This window comes from Drosophila willistoni (assembly GCF_018902025.1).
Source record: "Drosophila willistoni isolate 14030-0811.24 chromosome XR unlocalized genomic scaffold, UCI_dwil_1.1 Seg41, whole genome shotgun sequence".
NCBI lineage: Eukaryota > Metazoa > Arthropoda > Insecta > Diptera > Drosophilidae > Drosophila > Drosophila willistoni.
This window is the reverse complement of record NW_025814058.1, coordinates 1,191,679-1,215,747: the sequence shown is the minus strand read 5'-3', so window position 1 is coordinate 1,215,747 and position 24,069 is coordinate 1,191,679. Positions and strand designations below refer to the sequence as shown.

General features: G+C 38.9%; 1 protein-coding gene across 1 annotated transcript; it reads right to left on the bottom strand.

Moving 5' to 3' along the window:
• Nucleotides 1–743: 743 nt before the first annotated feature.
• Nucleotides 744–23,262, bottom strand: LOC6642919. The gene is made up of 5 exons (XM_023176182.2): nucleotides 23,051–23,262; nucleotides 5,503–8,863; nucleotides 3,555–5,350; nucleotides 2,687–3,476; nucleotides 744–2,617 (listed from the first exon to the last, which is right to left on the bottom strand). The coding sequence occupies exons 2-5, from the start codon at nucleotides 8,129–8,131 to the stop codon at nucleotides 1,083–1,085; spliced, it is 6,750 nt and encodes a 2,249-aa protein (XP_023031950.1). The 5' UTR covers nucleotides 8,132–8,863; nucleotides 23,051–23,262; the 3' UTR covers nucleotides 744–1,082.
• Between the last annotated feature and the right edge of the window lie 807 nt (nucleotides 23,263–24,069).

The window sequence follows — 24,069 nt, the reverse complement described above, 5'->3', positions numbered from 1 at the left end:
TATTTTAAAAAGTTATTCTTTTTTTTATCTTTTCTTTCATTCATATTTAACAGTGGAAGCAGAGGAGAGAGCGAGAAGACTAAATATTTGACATTTTGCTTTTTGCTGTTCATTAAATTTTAAATGCAGCTGCTGGCTAAGCGCGTAAAGCATAATAGTAATTTATATTATAAGTCATTCGGTTGTATCTTCTCAATTTCACTTGTTTTTTTTCTTGGGCTTATAATTTTCAAAAATATTCATTCATGTGGATGTCATTTTCATTTCATGTCTCATTTAGAACAATCTTCAACTTAACTATTCTAGATAATACGAATTACAAATCCGAATCCGAATCGAGGACAATGTCTATAGGTATGTCTATGTACATTTTGGTTCTCTGCTGCCATTAGTTGCTCACACAAATAGGTATGCATGTTTTATACTTTGAGTAGACTATTTGGATTATAAGCACTTGTTTGTTGTTTTGTTTGTATGTATGTAGACACAGGATATATGTATGTATGTATGTATGTATGTGTAAGCATTAAACATAAACATAAAGCGCACTCTAAATAATATCACTAAAAGTTGTTTCGTTTCGTTCGTTTTCTACTTCCACTTTCTGTTTTGACATTGCTTCGCTTTGCTTGTACAATATACATATATATACATATATATATATGTAAGTTGTAGTTGTATATATATATATATATACAAATATATGTATATATATAGATTCTAAACTCATTACAATAATTATATTTTGGGAATAACTTTCTTTCTGTATTGTATTTATATTGTATATATAAGTATATAGTTAGTGGGCGTTTTGGATTTCTTTTGTTCTGTTTTTCTTCAGTTTATTGTTATTATTATTATTTAAATGATTTTCCTTTATTGACTAGTGTTGCCATATGGGACGTATTCGGTTTTATATTGGGTTGGGTTGGATTGGGTTGGGCTGGTTAACATTAGGTCGTATTTCATACAACCTGGAATAGACAGCACATATCAGAGCCGACTATCAAAATACAGAGGATGCTCTCCATCCAAATTATCGCCAACTCACCACATACCACTCCCTCACTCTCGCTATTTATTTACTCGACAATCTGCAGTTCGCTTAAATCCAGATCGGCGCTGTCTTTGCAAAATGTACTTGACCTTTCCAATTTGGATTCAACTCGCTGTTGAATGGTCGGCGGCGAGCTTCCCATTATTTGGGTGGTAACTAATTGATCTAGCTTTTTTTTGACCACGATGGCTCCTTGTACCCTGTAGGTGATGCCGACACCGCCGTTAACATTATTTGCTGTGGTCTTTTTCAATTGCAGGGTATTCGGTCGACGAGTGGGTATACTAGAGGGCAGGCTATTTCGCAAATTCTGTTGCTGTAGTAGGGTGGTGACAGCGGAATGTGAGGAAGATCGCAGTGGGCCACTTGAGCTGCGAAGATGTTGCTGCGAACCGCGATCATCGCCAGAACTGTGAGTGATGGCACCCTGCGAGTGGTGCTGCTGCTGTTGTTGTTGTTGCTGTTGCTGCTGCTGCAGTTTATTTTTCTCGGCTCGTTTGGCCAGAATTTCACGAGATTTGGCCGAAAGAAAGCTATGGCGTCCTTTATTACCACCTCCAGGAGCTTCAGCTCCTCCCGCTGGCACCGATATCGAACGCTGTTTGAAGAGCTCACGCGTGGATAGAGTACTACTGACGGAGGATAGCCGGCTAGTGGTTGATTTGGTTGTATGCACCGAACTGGGACTGGAGCCATTTGAGGCATTTGTGGCCGCATTGTGTTGTTGTTTTAGCTGCCGGGTTGATCTATTGCCCACCGTTGTGGTGCGCTGAGTTGGCTTCAGTTTAGTCCCCATTACGCCTCCTCCTCCGTTTTGCTGTTGGTGATGGCCATTGATATGCTGCTGTTGGCCAGGATGTGACATTTTGCCGCTGCCCGTTAGGGATTCGTGTGAGATCGTCTTATTGGTAATGACCGAACTCTTCATGCTCTCTGCCAGCGAGTCCACATTCATGTCGGATGAGTATTTAACATTTGTAGATCGCGTACTGCTCTTAGCTCGCCTCGTTGGCGAATGCGATTGAGAAAGACTGTCCATGGAGAGATTGCTGGATTTGTTGCCCAATCGGTTAGTTGATGGATTTCCATTATGCATACGCCTAGCCGCCGCTGGACTGGAGTTTCTTGAGCTATCGCTAGATGAGATGTGCAAATTTTTGGCCTGAGGCTTTCTGCCACCATTGGTGGCTGGTATATTGGATGAGGACCACACACTACGAACTGGTCCTGTGCCATTTCCATTCGCAACAGGAGCCCGTGGTTTACGCGGCTCCAGATAACGTGCACGAACTTCGCCATGAGTCGATGTCGTCGACGTCGTCGTCGTCGTCTTGGTTCCCGTCGTCGTCGCCGTCGCCGGAGCAGTAGTCTTTGCTTGCACTGCAGTCTTGGTAAGTGCCGATGAAGCAACAACAGTAGTAGACTGTTGTTTCCTTTGGGCAACTGGTGGTGCTTCGGACTGACTACGCCGATGCAAATTGAGGCTATGCCGTTCGGATGCAACCTGCGAGCTGGCACGCTGTGGCACATAGGCGCGTGAATTAGACTTTTGTAGCTTGCCTAAGGAGAAACAATGGGACATTGTGAGACGATTATGTAAATGATTTATATTAATATTCATCGACTTACTGCTACCCTCCTTAAAGTCATGATGGGCCTGCGCCTGCACACCGCGTTCCGTTGTCTGCACATGATGATTGGCGACTTCGTGCTGCGTCTGGGTTGCCTTGTAGACATGCGTTTCCTGGGATTGCACCCGCTTCGATTGCGCTTGTATGGCCAATTTAATTTGTACCAGCTCCTGACTTCTAGTGCTGCCGCCAAACGAGAAGGCCTTGCCCACCGGTTTGCTGCTTGAAGCATTGCGTTTGAGATCGAGTGGCTCGGTCAGCCTGGCTAGATTTTGTATTTTCTTGCGTAACTCCAAGTCCATGCGTTGCCACGCTGTCACACGCATGGCTCGTGAGCACTGGCGGATTAGACACTGTTCGACAGCATACACCAGGGCGCTGACCAAACGTATATACTCGGGCTTCCAGTCCAGCTGTTCCTCCTGCAAGCCCTGCAACTCTTTTGATAGCTCTCCCAAATTAACCGGCATCTGGATGAGCTTTGCCTGAAGAACAGTATTCAAACGGGTGACCCGTTGATAGCTGCGACAAGCCTGTTCGGCTGTTAAAGCCGAAGCCGTCTGCAGTAGAATTGTCTCCAAACGTGGTATATGACGGCTGCGATCGTGTCCGAGCGATAAAAAGGCATCGCTGGCTATGAGACTGGCAAAATGATCGCCTACATAATTATAGGCTGCATCCAGAATATCACGGACCAATTGCTCGCACACATGACCCCAGCGATAGGCCGACAATTGAGCCAATAGATGATCACAATCGAGCACTGTGTCCAGCACCGTTTCCGATGTCTATAAACAAAACAAAAGCATCATAGTTAAGCATAGTGTGTATGTGTGTGTGTCTGTGTGTGAATAATAGTTTGTTACCAAATAGGCCACAATCTGTTGACGACATCGACCAAGAATGTCTGGCGGCAGCTGAGCAAATTGTCGTGTTGGCCACACCTTAAGATAATGGCGACAAGTCCAACGTAGACATTTCCGATAGAGATCATCCAAAGCATGATTTAGAGCCACCGGCAGCACCTGCAGAATGCCATCGATGCAGCCCGAGCAGGGTTTATGGAAATTGTGGCAGTAGTTCGTCTTGAGGGCATGCGAAGTGACCTCCTTGAGTCCCTCGAGTCCCAGCAGATCAGCCAGAGCAGCCAATTCCATGAGACTTATGCCATCCGGCGGATGGGAAGCACCAGAATAAATGTGGCACAGAGCAAAATGAACTGCCGCATAGGAGTAGCCCTGTAGAGAGACCACACTCTGGGCTCCGTGACCCGCTAACATGGCGGCAAAGTATTGGCAACGCGATCTCAGTATGCATTTGTGGGCACGAATACGACGACCATGCACTTCCACTAGCATATCGGTGGCAATCTCTTGCAGAAACATCTTAAGCAAATCCTCACCCAAACGACGTGGCTGCCGACAACTAATGGAAGATTCATCCATTCCAGATCTACTAAAACTTGATGCCAGACTGGAGTCAGCACTTAGATCGGTTTGAATATAATCCACCTGCTGTTGCTGCTGCTGTTGTTGTTGTTGTTGCTCCGATGCCATATCGTTGGGCAAGGAGTTGGAAAACTCCTTGGTAAAATTGGGAAAGAGACGTGACAAACTGCGTAGATTATCCACCGAATTGGTAAAGTTATGGAAACTATTACCCGTGGATCGTGTCATAGCCCAGGAGAGGGGTCGTGGCCTATTCTCATCTCTGTAGAAACGCTGACCCAACTGTGAGCTACGCTGATTATTACCACTGCCCCCCACACTCTTGCTCATCGAATCCGGCGACTGAAGATCATGCTTGGCCATCGGTTTATCCATATCGGATAACTTGACAAAGCTTGAAGGAGCCTGTTGTTGCTCGGCATTCTCAATGACTGTCTCTAGCAATTGTTTCTGTTTCTCAATTGTCGCGTGTAGCGTCTCCATGGTATGGCCATTGGTTAAGGGTAATTGTTGCTGCTGCTGCTGCTGCTGTTGCTGTTGTTGTTGTTGTTTCTTGGGTGACCAGGTCTCTTTGGCCTCGATAATGGTTTCCATGCGATTCGAACTGCTGCTCAACTGAAGAGACGCAACTGGTTGCTGCTGGATATCAGCCTGCTGTTGAGCCAATTGTTCGTCCTGCTGAAAGGTGAGATCATCGGTTTCCGTATTGGATGCCGGTGAAGCATCCTTGGAAAGTATACCCTCAGTTACAGAGGCCATGCTGCTACTTTTATCATATGTCTCATTCAATTGGACATCACGACGGCGTTTCTTGTGATGGGCTGCTGCTCCTGTCGTTGCCGCCGCCGTCTGCTGCTGCTGCTGTTGTTGTTGCTGCTGTTGTTGTTCCTCATCCGAGCAACTGCTTAGAGCTGCATTAGACCCACCGCTATACTCATCGTAGGGCGAAATCGAACTATCTATGGAGAAGGAAGAGGCCTTCGATATAATTGGCAATTTATCAATGATGCTCATTAGACCGCCGCCATTTGACGATGATTCCCCATTGGTGGCTCCAGTAGCAGTCAAACTAATTGAACGTTTGCAATCATTCTTCGGGCAATCTCCGCCAGTAGTTTGAGTATTCAGGGCATTGCTGCCCCAACTGTGACGCTTATTGGGCTCCAGGAGTTGTTCTTGTTTCTCAATCGTCATATTTTCGCACCACCGCATAACTAGAAAAGTGAGCAAAATATAATCATACAATAAATACAATTTTCTGTGAAAATACTATAGAAATTTTTTTGTTTGCTAATGAAAGAAAACTACAAAACCGAAGAGTACAATCTGTGAAATACAAATGAATTTGAAATGAACAAAATCTTACCCAATTTGTCATTTTTGATCGGTTGCCTGTGTTTCAACGCCAACTTGTTGTGGGATTGTTCCTGCTCATCGTTTTTGGCTCTGTATAGGTCCAAAGATTTGCTTTCGCCTCCACCAGCACCAGCACCAGCACCACCACCACCACCACCACTGGGGGCCAGTTGGGTTGAACTCTTAGCCATTAGGGTCTCTGTTGAGCTAGCACTGGATTTCATGACATCATCTCCGCGTCTTGGTGTTCCCGATGACGTTGTACTCAATGAACTGGACAAACGCTGAGCCAAACTGAAGGGCTCTTTGCGTCCATTAATACGTGCCGATTTGGGTTCACCAATGTCAATGAACATGCTGAAAATATTCTTCTGCTCCTGCGGTTTCTCATCCTTTTTGGCCATTGCTGCTGTCGATCTACTGTTAGATTCCATTCGGTCTTCATCCCCTTCAGTCTGTGATAGATTCACAAAGAATCCCGCCGATTTGGGTCCCGTATACGATTTGCTTAGATGTGCTGCAGCTGCTGCTGCGGGAGCTAAATGTGGTTGAGGCGGTTGAGCTTCGTTGTTGGGCTTACGGTCCATGGAATCCAAAGAGACATAGAAGCCACAGCCACTCTTGTGTGAACTATTCGAGTCGGAACGTTCGCGAAAACTGGATGTGGTGCTACTTGTGCTGCGACGTCTTTCCGGACGGCAATCGCTCATGTCCACCACCCAAGATGTTATGCCGGGTGCTTGCTTGCGCAATTGATGCTGCTGATGCGACGATTTTACCCTTAGCTCTACACCAGCCAATTCGGCATCCTCGTCATCATAGGCATGGTGATTCTCGTCGAGATCATCGTCGTCATCGTCATCCTGCAGCGGTCGGGTGGGGGCAAAATCAAGGGATACGAAACCACCCGAAACTATGGGACAGGTATCGGTGCGTCGCTTGATGCTTGGACTCTCACATTGCTTCTGCTGGAAGTCTTCGATGGAGGCACCACCCGACACTATCGGGTTGGCCTCATCAAATTTCGAAGATCTCTTGGGTGTGCGCGGCAGAGGCAATGGCGAGTCAGTGGCATCACTGCAATACGCACCAGAGTCACGATGATGGGACAATGATGAGGATAGAATGTAATCTCTGTGTATGGAGCTGTTATTGCTCACCGAAGTGTGCTCAATGTGCACCATGGAATTGTGTGGAGTGGATGCAGATGCCGAAGCGGAAGCAGAAGATGGGACATGCGCATGCCGGCCCTGACTCTGCTCTGACCATACCAAACTGGGAGCCGGGCTACTCGAGGAATAGTCGGTGGTATAGCTGAGATCAGGATGGCCATGTTGAGCTGATGTTGCCTGCTGCTGTTGCTGCTGCTGCTGATGCTGGTGTGGATGATGATGATGGGTGGCAAATTTGGGACTACTGCCCAGTGGATGCACACTAAAGTGCTGAGCATTATGTTGGAAGCTATAGGGCACTGGCATACCAGTGGGTCGACGTTCATGCTCATGCTCGGATGCGGATGAGTCAGCAGCGTCGAGGGATTCATTATTTATTGGATTTATGGGACGTTCCTGCGTCACAGCTTTGCATTTGGCAAATGCCTTGTGAAATTGTTCCAATTGTTGGGTGGGTGAAGGATCCTCTTCTTCTGCTGCTATTCCCTCCTCCGCCTCCGCCTCCACCTCCACCTCCGCCTCGTGCTCCTCCTCTTCGTCCTCAGCGGCTGTATCTGTAGTTTCTGCTTTTAGACTGGGCAAAGACAACACTTCATCCTCGTCACGCAATGAGGAGGCATCTATAAAACAAGCACTTGTTCCTGATGTCGACAAGGGCTGATCTCGATTCTCCAAGTCACGCAATAGAATTTTATCACTTAGCCCCTTAAAGAGGAGTGGTTGATCCTGCTTAGCCGCCTCCTTAGGCGCTAGCGTTGGTGGTGTTGCTTCTATAGTTGCCCCCGGATATACCGATTCCCAAGAACCAGTCTCTGTTGACACTGTCGACGTTTCCATGCAGACAATTTCCTCGTTTTGTCGCTGCTTTTCCTCTTTTGATGGTGGCTGCTGCTGCTGTTGTTGTTGGTGTTGTTGCTGCTGCTGCTGCTGCAATCTACTGCTGCTACTGCCCAAACCATCATCATAGTCATAAACTTTATTGTCCACACTACCATTGTCAGAGGCCAAAGGATTTGCTACAGCTGATGCCTGTGTTCGATGTCCACTTGGACTGGCTATGGGCGAAAAGGTATCGCGCTCCTCTTCACCAACATCCAGCTCACAGGTTTTTGTAGATCCCGAGCCCGAACCCGAACCTGAGCCGGATCCCGACCCAGAGGCAGTTTGCTGACTCCGCTGCTGCTGCTGTTGATGATGTTGATTTTGATGCACTGCAGCATTTGGTGTTCTTTGTATATCTTCACTATATTGAGGAATCGATGAGACCGAAGAGCTGCCGGGACTGCTAGCACTGCTGGTATTTGTACTGGATTTACTGCTGCTCCCATCACTGCTATTGCTGGTATTGGTGAGATTCGAGTAGTTCGAGTGGTTTGGCGAGACAGCCGCATCTACCTGCTGGTCCAACGACCTTCCAGTGTATGACGCAGGAGCTGCCGATGCTGGCGAAGTGGGTGAGGCATCCATTGTGCTGACACCGACTGGCTAACTGACTGATTGGGGAGAGGGAGGGAGGGTAGGTGGTGGAATGTGCTTAGCCACCAAAAGTCTCCAATAACCAGAGCTGCTGCCGCCGATGCCTCAACTCAACTCATCGACTCGACTCGACTCGACACTTTTCCGGTCTGCCTCTGTTGCTGTTGCTATTTGCTAGTTTCTGTTTCTGGTTCTGCTTCGATGACTGAATACCAAGTGACTTGACACAAGTGGGCACCACTTGCCTGAGAAGAAGAAGTGTAGACTTTGGTTTTCGATCGTCTGCCTTAGACTAGGGGGTCGGGAGTTGGATTGGCTCTGCCTACATGGCCACCACTTGATGTTGCCACACTTCCCTCCTCCTCTCGTCCTCTTGCCTTCTTTGTGTCTGACAAAAATAGATAAGCAAAATCTATACCAAATAGTCTCGTCTCGTCTCGTCTCTCCCCTTCCTTTTGCTAATGATGTACTACACAGCCGCCTCGTCCTCTATTCCCATGCCGTGTCTTCCTTCCTCTGCGTTTCGTTTAGTTCGTTTATCGTGGTTTCCCTCTCCCTTTCTGTTTTTGTTTGGGTGTTTCTTCTTCTCAAAGTTCACACAGTCTCAACTTTGCTGATTTATTGCCAATTGTGCCAATTGGTTGCCTTTTCGTCAGTTCAGTTTGATTTAGTTGCTGTTGCTGTTGTTGTTGTTGTTGTTGTTGTTCTTGTTGCACAATTTATCTGTAAAAATACAAAATAACAACAATAAAAAATTAATTATTATTACATGCATGAATTAATTCAGTGTGCAATTATTTAATGCATTTTTGTTGTTGTTGATTTTTTTTTCTTAATGTCTATACTTAATTTGTAATAATTTCATACAAGTATTGTAGGTTTACAACTTAAGTTGACTCAACCCCCCAGAAGCTTTCCTCTTATATCAGACGCAAAAACAAATTAATCAGGTTGTAATTTAATCGGAAATCCTTTACACAAAAAGTCATTTTAATGAGTTATTAAGTTTACATATTATATCTGAATTATCAGGCATTGCATTGACCTAATCAAAAGATGTTTATCAAATTTTATCAAGTAGTCAGAAAATTAAGGATATTATTATTAATATATGTGCTTCCTGGAGTTCTAATCGAATGTGCTTTATGCAGATGATGGTTCTTACTTAAAGTAAGTGAAGCACTTTCGGTTTCACTCTTCTCCAGACAATCGCTGTATGTGCTTAGTAAAGAAGCGTTTTAATCCATGCATTGAGAACTCTCACGCTTTCTTTTTAAGCTACACTTTGTTTGTACATACTCAAACTTAAGGGTAAAATGGATAAAATTTACGTAAACGAATTATTATTATTTTTTTTTTTTTTCAATGCAAATTAACCTAATGACTAAACACCAATTAGCGGAACAGAGCAAACAGTTGACGTTAATCCGGCTACCTACTACTGAAACAAAAGCAAACTGTGCCACAACCCATATCCAAATCATTAATAGAAAACGCCCAACCACACACAGCGCACCACTCATCCACCCACCCATCCACCCACCGCACCTGTTCATAAACCGCAGCAATTTCGCTTGACCCTTCTAACTGAAGGCGACGACGCTTCCTCTTTGGTGTGGGTGTGTGTGTGTGTTCTTCCAAAGGCAGCAGGAAAACTAAACAAATGTATAGAATTTCAATTTCAATTTGTTATCTCGGAAATATATACATGGCAGTAGCGACAAGGCAAGTGCAATGCAAATGGTAAAATTGTTTAGCGCGCTGCTTTGTTTGAAATTTAATACGGAGGGAAATGGATATAATATGCTGAGGAGTGCCGACATATAGACGGGACGGAGGGACGGACGGACGGGGCAAATTTGTCACCTAAAAGCCAAGCAACAACCTTAAAGAGGCGTCTCTGTTTGCACAGAAATTTATTGCCGACAAACTCAACTTTAAATTCATTCAAAGTTATGTGAATTGCAATATATACTTTTTGAAAAGGTTAAATGGAAATCAGATATCCCCTTCCCGTGTTCCCCTGAAGAAACAATTCATTTCAAGTGGGATAGAATATTTAAAACAATCGAAGTGGGAAGCCAATTTAATTATTTAAGTTATTATTATTAGAGCTGTCACACCGTGCGTATACGTTATGGTTATGGTAAAAAGGAGCCGCTATGGGAAATTTGTGAGATCAAAAATGTTATTGCCTATTTATTTCATTTCTAGTCAATCTTAAAAGTACACATAATTATATAAGCAAACGTAAAACAAAGTTTATAAATAAACAAATTTTAAATATTATATTGTTTCTATATATAATATGCTAATATGAGTATAATAAATAATTTAAACAAATAAAATGAGTAATGCATGGTCAGAAGATTTATACACACACACACACAGACGTAGTATGTGTACGTGTATAGGTATAAATGTAAGTTATAAAAAAAACGATCGATAAAATCATCATCAGATCATTTGAATTTTGTTGCCAAATATGGACATCAACAACAAGTTGACGTTAAGGTTGACGTTGACGTCGACGTCGACGACATAATGCTTGTCTGTCGATTACGGAACAAAACCAAAAATAAAACTTACTGACTGACACAATAGAAATTGAAAATAATCGAAAGGAAGTGTAGGCGTACATATAGAACGTATCTATAGTATACCCCACCACGTTTAGATTCTAAGATCAATAATTATTCCCCCATCCCCCTTCCCACCTTTTTCATACATGTGGTACAGAAGTGTATCTGTTTATTGAAGACAGTTGAATGACTACGAATGCAACGTGCATTGAATACCAATGGCCAAACTATAGAGACCACTCCAATCCAGCAACAACAACAACAACAAAATAATAATAATATAACAAAAACCAGTTGCAAACAAGAAAAACTCAATTCGAGGGGACACAGCAATGATAGATACAAAGCCGCCTCCTGAAGATCCGATAACTAAATACCCTCTCTCCATGCAAAAGCCATGTCAATGATTGGGATTTTTGTGATATAAGATAATGGTCAATGATCAAAATAGATAGTTATAAATACATTGATATTCATCTATGTATATCGATAGATATCAACCAACATTTGGATGTCTTTAATATACCTCTTTTCTTAGTAGTCAATAATTTACATGGTATCAAAACAAACATGTATAGAGGTATACATATAATAATAATAATAATCAACAACATTATAATGATTGGTGTATTTATGGAAAAATGCACTCTAAAGAAAGGTTCAACGATCTTTGCGTCTTCAGTTGGCTAAATTGGCATTAAATAAACTGCTCAACTTGAGAATTCAAGGTAGATATTAAAAGTTATGGCATCCTTGGGGAAGATGTACAACTGCCCCCCCATCTATCACTCCCTTCTGGTGCATACTAAGGTGTAATTGCTAATACAAGTACTATTTATTATAAGAATGGCGTTTTGCTATATCCTTCTATATAGCCTTTCCCAGTTCAGGGTTCAGTAATGACGAATGGAAAAGAGGTCAGCAGCAACTTTGCGTGCAGCAAAAAAGTAAAGAAAAAACTACAACAAAAATGAGGTGCAATCAAGGGTGGGGATCTTGGGGCAGTCCTTGTGCAAATGTTAACACAACACATTGCCGATACACATCTGAAAGTTTCCTCACCCTCACCCTCACCCCCATCACCCACAACCCAACTCAATTAGCTGAAAAATTAAAAACGAGGACGGGCCAATAGATGGATAGGTTAAGTGTAGGGGTAGGGTGGGGAGGGTATGATGATGACCTTCACAACAATCAACCGAAAGATCCGTTACATATAGGTAATTTGCAAATTTTGAACAACGATATCGTGATACCCTTCTTTAGTTAAGTCAAGTTAAGTTGAGTTTGAGTTTTTTTAACAATCTGCTGAGATATTTTCGATTTAATACCGATGAGGCGGAACCAAAATGTATGTAAGTGAGTAAATATACATATGATTATGATTGACGAGACGACTACTATGTACATGTGTACAATAATGCAGTCTTAATTAGCAACTTACAGACTTGGACTGAAACTGGAACTGGCATTGACTTTAGCTTGACCTTTGATCATAACCAACGAACCAAGGAAATGAATAACGAACACAATATGTCCATACATACATACATGCATACGTACATATGTATGTATGTATGAATGTATGTGTATATATGAACGTATCCAACCATTGCGAATCACCACATCATGCAAATGGATGATATAATTGCCGATAGACTTGTGCTTCATTCATAATTAACAATAAAGTGGGGGAAAATTTTGATGTGGCAAGAGTTTATATACCCTGTACACTTTAAACATAAGAACCACAAAACTTTTCAGAACTAATAAAAACAAAAACAAAAGACTTTGAACTCTTCATTTGGCTAAAAGGTGTGCTTGCTAGGCACTCACTTCCCTCCTATGTATATGCACATATAGATTGTTGGTAATCTATTGCTAAAGGGTATCTCGAATTCGATGACCTTAGTTAAGAAACTTTTGCCGCACAGCTGCGATTCGCACGACAAACGATTCAACAAAGCTCCAAGACTCAAATCGATGAAAGTTTAAAAACAAGAACTTATAAATAAATAATAAAAAAAAGGACTAGTCTGGGTCGTGCCACAAAGCTTATGAATACATTATACATGTTTTCTTGGATTGTATAGTTTCATATTTTGCAATGAATTTGCAATAAAATATAAAAGCTGACTAAGTACTTGTTTTTTTTTCTTTTTTGTCCGACATAAAAGTGTTAAAAATTAATATTGCTGTCTAAATTAAGAAATAAATATATCTTTTTTGAACATTATAATGGATTCTAATATTCTAGTAGTAAATATAATAAATTTACTCAGAATTCAATTATCTTCATTGATGATATTTGTAAACAGACGGCTAATTTTTAGAGTACCCCTCGTTTGTTGATTTTTTTACACGGTTTTTTTCTATATGACACCTTTGTAACTCAATCATCGGGCATCAAATTGGGTGTGTGTGTGTGTGTATGTGTGTTGACCGCCCTTGAAATTAAATGACACGCAACCAAAAAAAATGAAACCAAGTCGCGCAGACGCCCTCGCGTCTCAGTCAACTGAGGAGCAGCACCCCTACCCTCTCCCTCCCCACCCACGACTAACTCATTCGACTCAACTCAAGCGGCCCAAAAGTTAAGACCAAACCAACTGTAAAAACATAAGCTCAGCTGTTCTTGCCCCTCTCTTTGTCTCTCTCTCTCTTCTCTCTTTCTTTGTATGTGGAATCCAATTGTGCTTGGTATTCGATGAGTTACGGCCCACATACTTTTTTTATACACTTCCAAAGCTGGCAATATACGACAAGACGACAACTTTTATGCATTAAGCTGAGCTGATTCATCAATTTGTTGTTTACCATTTGTTTCCACTTTTTGTTAATAAATTGAAATCGGATGCCGTAATATCATATAACTCTGATGAGAAACACACTCAAAAGGGTATTGAAATGTCAGCAATATATACACAAATTGTTTACGAATATGATTGTATTTACAATATATACTCCATTACTAGACAATATTTTATCTTGCTGTATTAGAATAAAAAAATGTTCATTTGCATATGTGTATGTAGCTGAATGAAATCTAGTTTTTAATATTTTCTGACCATAATAAAAAATAAGAGAATTTGCGGAAGTTATTACGTTTAAAAACTATTTCAATTTAATTATTGAACTTGTGTGACAAATTATTAAGAACATTTGGAAATTTAGACTGCTGATTAAATTGCCAACCCAACAGCAATATTTGGATTTTGTTTTTTGTTTTCTTTTTTTATTATTATTATTATTTATTTCTTGGTGTATTTTGATAGCTGCTAATCAAATTTCAGCGCCCGTGTTTCAATTTCGTGTTTTTTTGTTTTTTTTTTTTTTGTTTTGTGTCTGCTTTCTAGCGAATTTTTGGATGGAAACAAGGGAATTGTTTATGTATTTGTATGTGTCTGTAGGTATAGAAACTAAACAATTAAAGAGAGAGAGAGAGAGAGGCACAAAGCGTGGCACTAATCGACAAGAAGATTATATATTAGATTCATGCGTAGCGTACAGAATTATTATTGACGATATTTCTTCAGCGAGAAAAATAATACAAAACAAAAACAAAAAGCACAGCGCACACAGATAATGTGCACACACGCACACAGACAAACACATACTGACTGACAGAGGCGCAGACAGCAGCCATAGAGAGCAGCGCCACCCCAAATGCCTGAGAGAGAGGGGACTAGAGCGCCATATGTGTGGGAGAATGCAGTCAGTGCAAGCCATTGATAGTGTGAGTATTATTATTGTCTCATTACGATTAACATGGACAAGACTGATGAGATCACAACAGGAGCAGCAGCAGAAACTTTCGAAATATCGATAAATCGATAAAGATCCTTACAACATTTAAAATATCGTAAATTTTAATATTTTATCTTTTTCATTGGTAATTATTGTCTGTAAAAACATACCGTTTTCAATTATAACATCTTACAATTTAATATCCATGAAATACGCATACCCCTGACATTGAAAATTTTCTTTGTTAATGTAAATTACTGCCTACAAAACGATTCCCAAGAGAAAATGTATTTCACAATGTGTGAATTAAACAAAGATCTCGGAAGCAATTTAAAAGTTTATTAACCCTTACTGTTCCTCCAGACTATTACATCTACATACGATTATATATAAATATAAATATATGGCTCTTTTCGTCACGCTACTGGAGAGGTTGTCGTCTTTTAAAAAAAATAAAAAATGTTGTAATACACTAAAAAACTGATTATCTGTGGAAATAATCGGATATAAATCAATAAGTTTATGTGTCTTTGTTAATAAACTTTTCAATAATCGGAATTATAAAGCTTCTCCATTTAAAGCTTAAGCTGAAGGAGTCTCGTTTTGTTTTATACAAGCTTAAACCAATAATTGTCAAAGTCTTTCCAGAATCAAATATTTATAGTTCACCCTCCATTCCCCTATCTAAGTAAGAGTATAGCACCTTTTGCTGACATCAGAATTTGGCATAAGTTGTATACAAAAATCCAAATCGAAACACAATTCCATTTACAGTTGAATAGAATATTTCCATTGATGAAGCATTTGTCGTTGTTGTTGTTGTAGTTGTTCGTTGTGTCGAGCGTTTTTAATGTCAAAGAATTGACACATAAAATTTTGTTTTTTGATATGTAAATTTAGCCTAGATCAAGAAATGGTTGGTCTAACTTTTTGTAAACACGAAGTTTTTATACACTTGCCAAATAAAAAATTGATTTATTTACGTGCCACAAAAAAAAAGAAGCTAAACTACAACTTTAAACGTGTGGTCAAAACGAATATATGTAACCTTTGAGTTAAGAAGACAGGCATATAAACAACCAACAATAAATGACAACCCAAAAGATCGAGATTTCTTTTTCTTTTTTTTTTTTGCTTGCTTTGGCTTTTATAACCGCTTTTGTTGATGTTTTCTTTTTTTTGATTTTTCAGAGAGAGAATAAAATGTAATACATTAAATTTAAACGACCTCGAGGCGTCAGACATTGGCAGGCGCCAAAAATATGTCTAAAATATTGTCAAGAAAAACGGAAAGAGCAAAAAAACACGTTGTGCTCAACGAGTGCAATCTGCAATTGGCAGAATATAAATAAATAGCATTGAGACTAAGTTAATCTAGATAAATTTCAATTACAAATTTAACTAATAATACATGCACAAATTGTTTTATTGCCTCTCTTGATTAGTCATTTGTCAAGATATTTACAGACAAATTAAAGTTGTATGGCTATCCTATTTTGTTATCCTTATGAAAGTTTGACTTGTATATAAAGCGCTATGGGGATATTGTTATCAATTGAAGTTGAAGCAAATACCTTACCCTGGATGGGCAACAAAATGTTTAAAGATGGAATATTATTTGCAATAATAGTTGCTTACAATTTAATGGAGTCTTAGGTGTTCAGGACGGCAAAGAGAAGTTCTTGAAATAGTTTCTTTTTATTCTTTTCAAGAAAATCTGTTGCTGTGTTAAAGGGTTGGTGACTTTAGTAATCTACCCACATATGATATTTGGGGAGACAAGGGGTGGTGTGGACAGGGTGTAAAGAGATAGCTAGTCAAATAAACGATTAATCAAACTTGATAGGGCAGGGGAAAGGGAGAAACGAGTTGAAGATTAAAGATTTTTTTTGTCTTAATGTTTTATTGGCAAAACGTCGATGCCAAGCGAAAACCAGAAACAAAAGTCAATGTCCAAACTGCTCTATACATACACACATATACAGATGTATACTTGTGTATGTATATATAATATACTTGGATATATATATATATGTGTGTAGTGTATAAAATATAATAATTATTAGAGCGCAGTGGCAGGCAGCAAGTTTTTTTTGTGGCTATTGTTTTGCTTTTGTCTGCTGCTGCTTTTTTTGCCTCTTCTTCTTCTTCTCTTTAGCACCCCAATGTGCGGATGTTCGGATGTGTATCAGGGGATCAAAGCCCGTCATATATGTATATACATATATACATATGTACACTCTCTCAAACGAAATTCAAATTGTAACTCCAACTCCCGCTGCCTCCCCCCTTACCCCCCACCACCGCCTCCGCTGTCAGTTAGCTAGCTCGAACTTTCCATATTGTAAATTTTCCATTGTTTGTGATTAAAGTTATGGGGTATGGTTTTTTTTTTCTGTTGTAAAAATAGTTGTAGTTTAGTTACACACACACATATGCAGGGTGGTAGCCACCATACCAACATAGATGCAAATGTGCAGATAAGCGGCAACAGTTGCTACAAAAAGCATTCGCCCTGTGACTCATATAATTTTTTTTCTCTCTCTCTCTCTGTCATCTTCTTTTGTAGTTAAGGAACATCTCTCTTTCTATCTGTCTCTCCTTTTTCTTTGACAGACTTTGACGACAATATATTAAAGAGATCAGTGAAAGTACAGATAAGTTTTTCAACATTAAGATTAACTAACTCAACTTGGATTTGTATAAAATTTAAAACTAATCGCCATGTCTATGTTTACAACTAAATAGCGAATCACAATTTATAGATATAAGAATCAGTTTTAAGTATGGAAAGTCTGACTATTCATTTTGTTTGTACTTTAGAAATCGTTAATTATGACCATGGCAGAGCCGCAATAGGGAAGTGTAATAAATTATAGAAAGAAAATTCAAATAGACAATGGGCGTGGCCTAATATGGATTGACATAGAAAACATTTTTTTTGCTTGCATTTGTTTAATCTTGCTTTTCACTTTTGCGAGGAGTCATCATTATTTAACTCCAAGTATTAATACACACACACACACACACACACACAAACAATTTACATTAACATAAATAACTCTTAAGGTTATTATTTTTATTATTATTATTGCTGTTGCTGTGCAAAATGTTAATAAACTTTTGTTGCGCAAAAAAATGGCACTAACTACATATAGACAACTTGTATTATAATTGGCCAAGATATTTGTTTTCTCTCTCTCTCTCTCTCTGACTCTCTTTATGTAAAACTGTAATTTATAATTTGCATTCATAATTTGTTATACTCTTTATCATTATGGGTATATTCCTTTTGTTTAGAGTTGTCTAACTCTTCAGAGAAAAGAAGAGTATTGACATAATGAATAAAATATTTAGTTGCTCAGTCTTAAACCATTATCTCCCTACTCAAGAGCAATCATGCGAATATCTTATCTCAAATTCATACAATTTTATTTGGAAAGTGTATTCAATTTACTTGTTTAATCGTTATTTTGCTTTATTACTTTAATATTAGGTTCTGTATTACATTTTCAACTTAATTTTTTTCTTGAATTGGGTTTGGGTTTTTTTTTCAACCAAACTTGGCCAATATCAATTAAGGTTTTGTCAATTTTATGCAATTATTTCATTAAAGAATACCAAAAGATCAAACAACACGCAAAATTGGAAAAATAAAATTGCAAATTGGAATCACTTGTCGTATGCGTAATGCATCACGCATACGACAAGTAACTTCTTTAATGAAGGGGAATATTAATCCCGGCACTTACATTAATTTTAATTTTAATAGCTTTTTACAGCAATCGTAAACAAATAATTATTATATTGCATTTTATTCCACTTTCTTTGATTAGGATCAATAAATTTGAGTAGTCGGAAACCTCAAAAATCGAGAAATCAAAATTAAAAATTCAAATTAAAATTTGTTTTTTTCTCCCTTTTACTCATACCCAGCCCAATGTCAATTTTTCTTTTCTGTCAGAGTGACAAATATGAATGATTTGTGTTTCTTGGTGTGGATCCAGTTACCATTTTGGCCAAGTGGTTTGTAATTAACTTTCCAACTAGCAAATGGCAACTAGTTTTGTACACAACAATTTTTTCAAAATTAAACAGAAAATGATACGCAAGTTATGGCTAAGGTACACCTTATTAATGTTTCATGATCAAAAGATTTATAGGTATATCTATATCTCAAGCTAATCAAATTTCAGTTGACTTTTCTGTGCTGATGCTGGTCAATGTACCAAAAACAAAACCCAAAAAAAAAACAAATATCAAGCTATTTGTTGTTGATTTGGCGGGTGGTCGAGTGATCGGTCAGTCGTATGGTCATCAATAAAAAGTTACTCCCAATTAATACATTTCTCTCCATACGGACGACACAGAAATGTCTGTTAATGACCCCCCTCCCCTCCCCCGGATCGGATTTGGTCATTTGATGAAGCGTTGGTGTTTTGTTTGAAGTACTGTTAGCCGTATCATTTTCTTTTTGCCAATTGTCTGCGAATTGATGGCATTATCCCACAATCTTTGCAAAGCCCCGCCCATGTATGTTGATAGTTTCACTCTCCTCGCTACAGACACACACACACACACACAGATTTGGGCCTGTTCAGTTCAGTTTAGCTCAGGTGATAGTTTCTGTCAGCTTTCTTTTCATTAAATTTTACCCCATCATGCATCATTTGGACATGGAAATTTGTCAACTTTTTGTCAACTTTAAGCGTTCGAGGGGGATGTGGAGATGGGGGAAAGAGGGGAATTGCCCCGAAGCGGTGTGTCTGCTTGTGCCGCCTTTTTATTATTATTATCATTATTATTGTACAATTGTGAACGCGGCGGCGAAGGCAGCTTACAACATAATTTGCCAAATGTGATTAGCAAATTATAGACATGGACATGGACATGGAGTCCATGTCGATCCACTACTACTACTACGACTACTCTGGGGCTTGCTTTCAATTCAACGCTTCGTTTAACTGAAATTAAATTGAAAGCCAACTGAAAACAACAAAAATTGGCCACTGAGCCGCGCGATATATAGTCAGTCAGTCAGTCAGTTAGAGTGAATTGAGTGAATGAGTAGAGTTGAGTTGAGTTCATTGACTTTTGCTTTTGTTTTTGTTACTTTTGAGTGTAGGACTGTTGTGGTTGTTCTTGTTGTTGTTAGTTTTAAACATTGCCGTTGGGTAATATTACATTTATTTCTATTTCTAAGCTAGGGTTTTGTTTTTTTTTGTTTTCTTCTCCTCCCTCATAGATTTGGCGATGGGCAATCGGATGGATGGCGTCATTTATTTGTCACTGCATCTGTTTCTCAGTTTTGTGTGTTTGGGTAATTCTATTTAATTCTAATAATTAATTTCGTTTATATAATTAGTTTCGTTGGATTTGTTGCTCTTAAATGCGAAACAGCTGACTGTGATCACATCGAATTAGTTCGGCCTATATAAAGCTTCTTAACAATGTTTGTCCATTTGTTGAGACTAAACGGATTAGACTACTTTAAAGAATATGTTTAAATGGGTTTCTCATTCTATCTCTGACTTACGAATCTTCTCAATTCAAAAAGGATCGATCGGAACCAAAATCAAATATATTAACCAACATTTCGAAATAGATATACGAGCAAAGTATTTCGTTGACTGATTAGAGTCAATTGGTAGCTATTTTGATTGATGCGTTGGGCACATGTGGAAATGTGGGACAAAACATTTGTCAAGGAAATTATATAGATGCTCTACCCATCCATGGGCGGGGAGGGGGAAGAAAGGGTGCTTAAAATGCCAAAATGTAAACGTAATCAGAAATAGCGTAAGCCCTGGCCTCATTGGCATTCAAAAGGGGGAAGCCAGGGGCGAGACAAACAACGGAACGTGATGCGTTGCGTGACAATTTTGCCAAAAGCCAAATGTATACAAATTTTAGAGGAAGGCAGGAGAATGGAATCGGTGTGGAGGATGGTGGAGAAGATCAATTTCTCGCGGGGAGACAACGCAATGAAAACCTGGCTAATTGTTCACACCCGCCAAACCGAAACGTCGACAGAGTCGCCTTGGGGTGGGGGGCCACACCCAGAACTAATCTCTAAACAATTTTATTTCACTGCGCGCTTTAATATATACACATTCATATACATATGTACATATACCCATATAGATATTTTTATATGAGAGTATATATAATTGATTTGCAACATGATTGTATCTCTTTCTATCTATCTTTCTGTTTTCCTTTATTTATTTATTTATTTATGGCAGTAGTATCTGATTTTGAATCGATCACTTCACTCTCTCTCTCTCTCTCTCTTTCTCTCTCCCTAGACACGAGTCTTTATCATAAGGAGTTTTGTTTTTTTCACCCAGAAGAGTAAAAATTTGGAAAAAAGCTGGAAAATATCAGAGAAATGTATGTTATGGCGCATCCTTGAAGAGAGTAAACTGAGTAAAGATTCCCTCCTAAATATAAAATTTTAACTAATAAATTTTCCCTCAAAATAATCTCAAATTTTTCTAAAACATTCTTTTATTCTTTACTTTGATCGCTAATACATGTAGTTGTAGTTGTTGTAGTTGCATGCCTTTTTAATCAGTTAAACTAACATTATTTACCTCCTTTAAAAACATATTTATATACATAAATGCATTTTCAGACTCAACTTCATCTTGCAAGCTTAAGTGAAATTTTCCAAAAAGAGTATTAAGAAAAGTTTTAAAATAAAATTTCTGCTCGGGGAGTCAGTCAAGTGTCAGCTGGTGGTTTGGCTCGTGGTGTTGGTGGTGGCTCTTCCGCATTTTCATCATCTTCACCATAATATGTATATGTACATACATACATATATATTTTATTTTACTCTTAATGTCTTTGGCATTTTAGCTTGGGGTTCACATACACGGGAACTTGGCCAAGACAGACAGAAGACGTCGTTTACCCTAATGCCCCTGCCCGCTAACATTTTATATCGTCAAATGGACGTCATTACTTGACTTGTTTAGAGTTAAATTTACATTGCTTACATTTCTTTGTTTTTTGGGTCAATTTTTGTGTTTATAAGCTCGATAAGGGGGCCACGATTTAAAAGAAAATCTCACATGCCATAAAATGTGATTGATCATCTATTGATTTTTCCAACGAAAAGCAAGATAGAGTATTGATAATTAAAGATAAAAAGCAAAACTCTAACATTAAGACAATTTTACATTAAACAATGACAAAAAACATTATGATTTTAGACTGCTTATTCTCCATTTAGCCAAACAAATTTCCTATAAAGTAATCTAGGAAAAATTGTTGATTTCGGTTTTGGCCGGTCTAACAAAGGGCCTAATTGTCTTATGTGATTCCAGCTGGCTTTTTGTTTTGCTACTGGTTGTCTGTCTGCTGCCCTCTAGTCGCAGTCGCAATCGTCATTGTCGTAGAAGATAAGGATAAGAACTAAACAGTTGCCCGCAAAAGTCTGTGTATACTTTAAAGTAAATTGACCGAAAAGAAGGATTTTACAGGAAAAAAATGAGATCAAAAAGAGAGAAGAGAGAACTAAGAAAACCGAAAAATGGCATCATTTGGCATCTTCTCTTCAATCTCCTAAAGCTGTCTAATATTTTGGCCATTTGTAGGTAAGAAGCTTAATGACAAGTCCTATTCTTAGACGAGCTGCGTCATTGCCGCAAAATGTTTGATAAATTGATTAAATTTCAAAACTAAATATAAAAAAAAAAACAACCAAAATAAAATTTGGCAGTCGTTCCGAAGAATATATGACTCACACTTTCATTAACTAAGTCTTCTCTTCTCTTAAGGGAATTTCCTGTTGCTGTTGATTTATGCACTTTTTTTTTGTTTAATACTTTTCCATACATTTCCACCCATATGCAAATTGGGTTAATAACATATTTCAATGTTTGCTTTTGGCATTAGATGACTGACTTTTCGCTTTCGCTGCTGTTTTTCCTTCCTTCTGTTATTGATTTTTCTTATTTGTAGTAGTCTCTGACAATAAGAGCGAAGGAGAGAGTACGACACAGAAAGACCAAGGGAGAGAGAGAGAGAGGACAATACAGAGAGAGTGCAAAAGAGAACCGATTAAATACGTAACAGTATTCATAGCTATTTGTTGTATGCGGCTAAGCAAGAGAGAGCTAAACTCCGGCTTCACTCATTTTTCGTACGAAAAAAAATTACGAGTCCCTACGCATACACATGCATATGTTTGGCCAACACACATACACACACACACATGCAGCTGCAGCGGCGCTGATTTATCGATTTTTCACTCATTCAAATACAAAGGGTTTTTTTTGTGGCAATTACATAAAGTAGGAGTAGTAGGGAGCAAACAAGGACGAAATCAAAGTGCGGCTACATAATTAGTGGCAGGGACACACCCGCAGTTAGTAATGGACATCCAACAATAATTTCTAGCTGCCCTTGAGTAGTAGTCTGGTTATCTCTACCTGCCTCTTTTCTTCTTTTCGTTGTTGTTATTGTTCAATATTTGCACATACAAGCCCACACGCATACACACTGTGAGAGCGAGAGAGAGGAGACGCCAAAAACCCACACAACTGCATTTTTGTGTATACTTCGACGTACTTACTTTTGTTTTGCAAGAATTTTATAGAAAAGTAGTGTAGCTGGCTTTCAACTAAAGCTGAATCGGCCAAATGGAAAATTTTCACGTTAAATTATTATTAATCTGGGACGTATATGAAGATGTTGTTGGTTATCATAGAAACTCGATTAATTTGGCCAGGTTTTAAATCATACTTCACAATTTTTGGGGCGTATTTTTTTTTTATTTCACTGACACTTGTACTAAAAAAAAACAATCGCTACTCTTTAATTTATTGCATTTTTTTCACTTTAATTTTTTTTATTCATCAACTTTGCACAGTCGAATATTTATTGTATTAATTTTGAATTATTCAGAGAAAAAAAATTCATTGACACACGAGCGACCAGCACGACGCAGATTCAACGAGAAAACAAAAACAAAATTCTTTGCTGTTTTCCAGTGTTGCCAATTTGACTAAAAACCGAGAATCGATGAAACATCGATTACAGTGTTGGTGTCATCGATGTGTTGTGCAAACTAAATATCGATAGCTCTGATATAAAAAGCAAGTACGAAAAATTGAATATTTTTTCGCAGATTATGGTATAGAAGAACCAATTCTCATCAGCGCAATGTACATTTTATAAAAGCTAGAATTTTAACCTCGTCTTTAAAAATTTTTGGAAAATTGCCTAATTGGCAGCACTAATATTATGGCACCTGCTTACAGCATTAGTACACCTGATCCCAGTATTCTAACGTTCCCAGTATTTAATGTAGTTTTAGTATTTTTGCTGGTCTGGCAATCATAAGTGACCGCCAATCAAAAAATTTAAAAACGAAAAAATTGGCAAACAATTCAAATTCATTTGTTTACGAAACCGATGGATTGTTGAGTTTAATTCTTCGAGATTTGTATAAACTTACCAAACATTACACGCTGAATGGCATTTGAAAACCTTTTTCCCAATCTGTACAAAGTCCATATTTAATGATAATGACGACATATTCATATTCATCATATTGATGCCATAATTTTCAAAAACCTGATTAGCTATTAC

Excerpts from the sequence above, each read along its gene's own strand:
- LOC6642919 (XM_023176182.2), bottom strand. The coding sequence starts at position 8,131 with ATGGATGCCTCACCCACTTCGCCAGCATCGGCAGCTCCTGCGTCATAC. Across the intron at positions 5,351-5,502 it reads GATCAAAAATGACAAATTGG|TTATGCGGTGGTGCGAAAAT; the intron begins GTAAGATTTTGT and ends TCACTTTTCTAG. Across the intron at positions 3,477-3,554 it reads AACAGATTGTGGCCTATTTG|ACATCGGAAACGGTGCTGGA; the intron begins GTAACAAACTAT and ends TTTTGTTTATAG.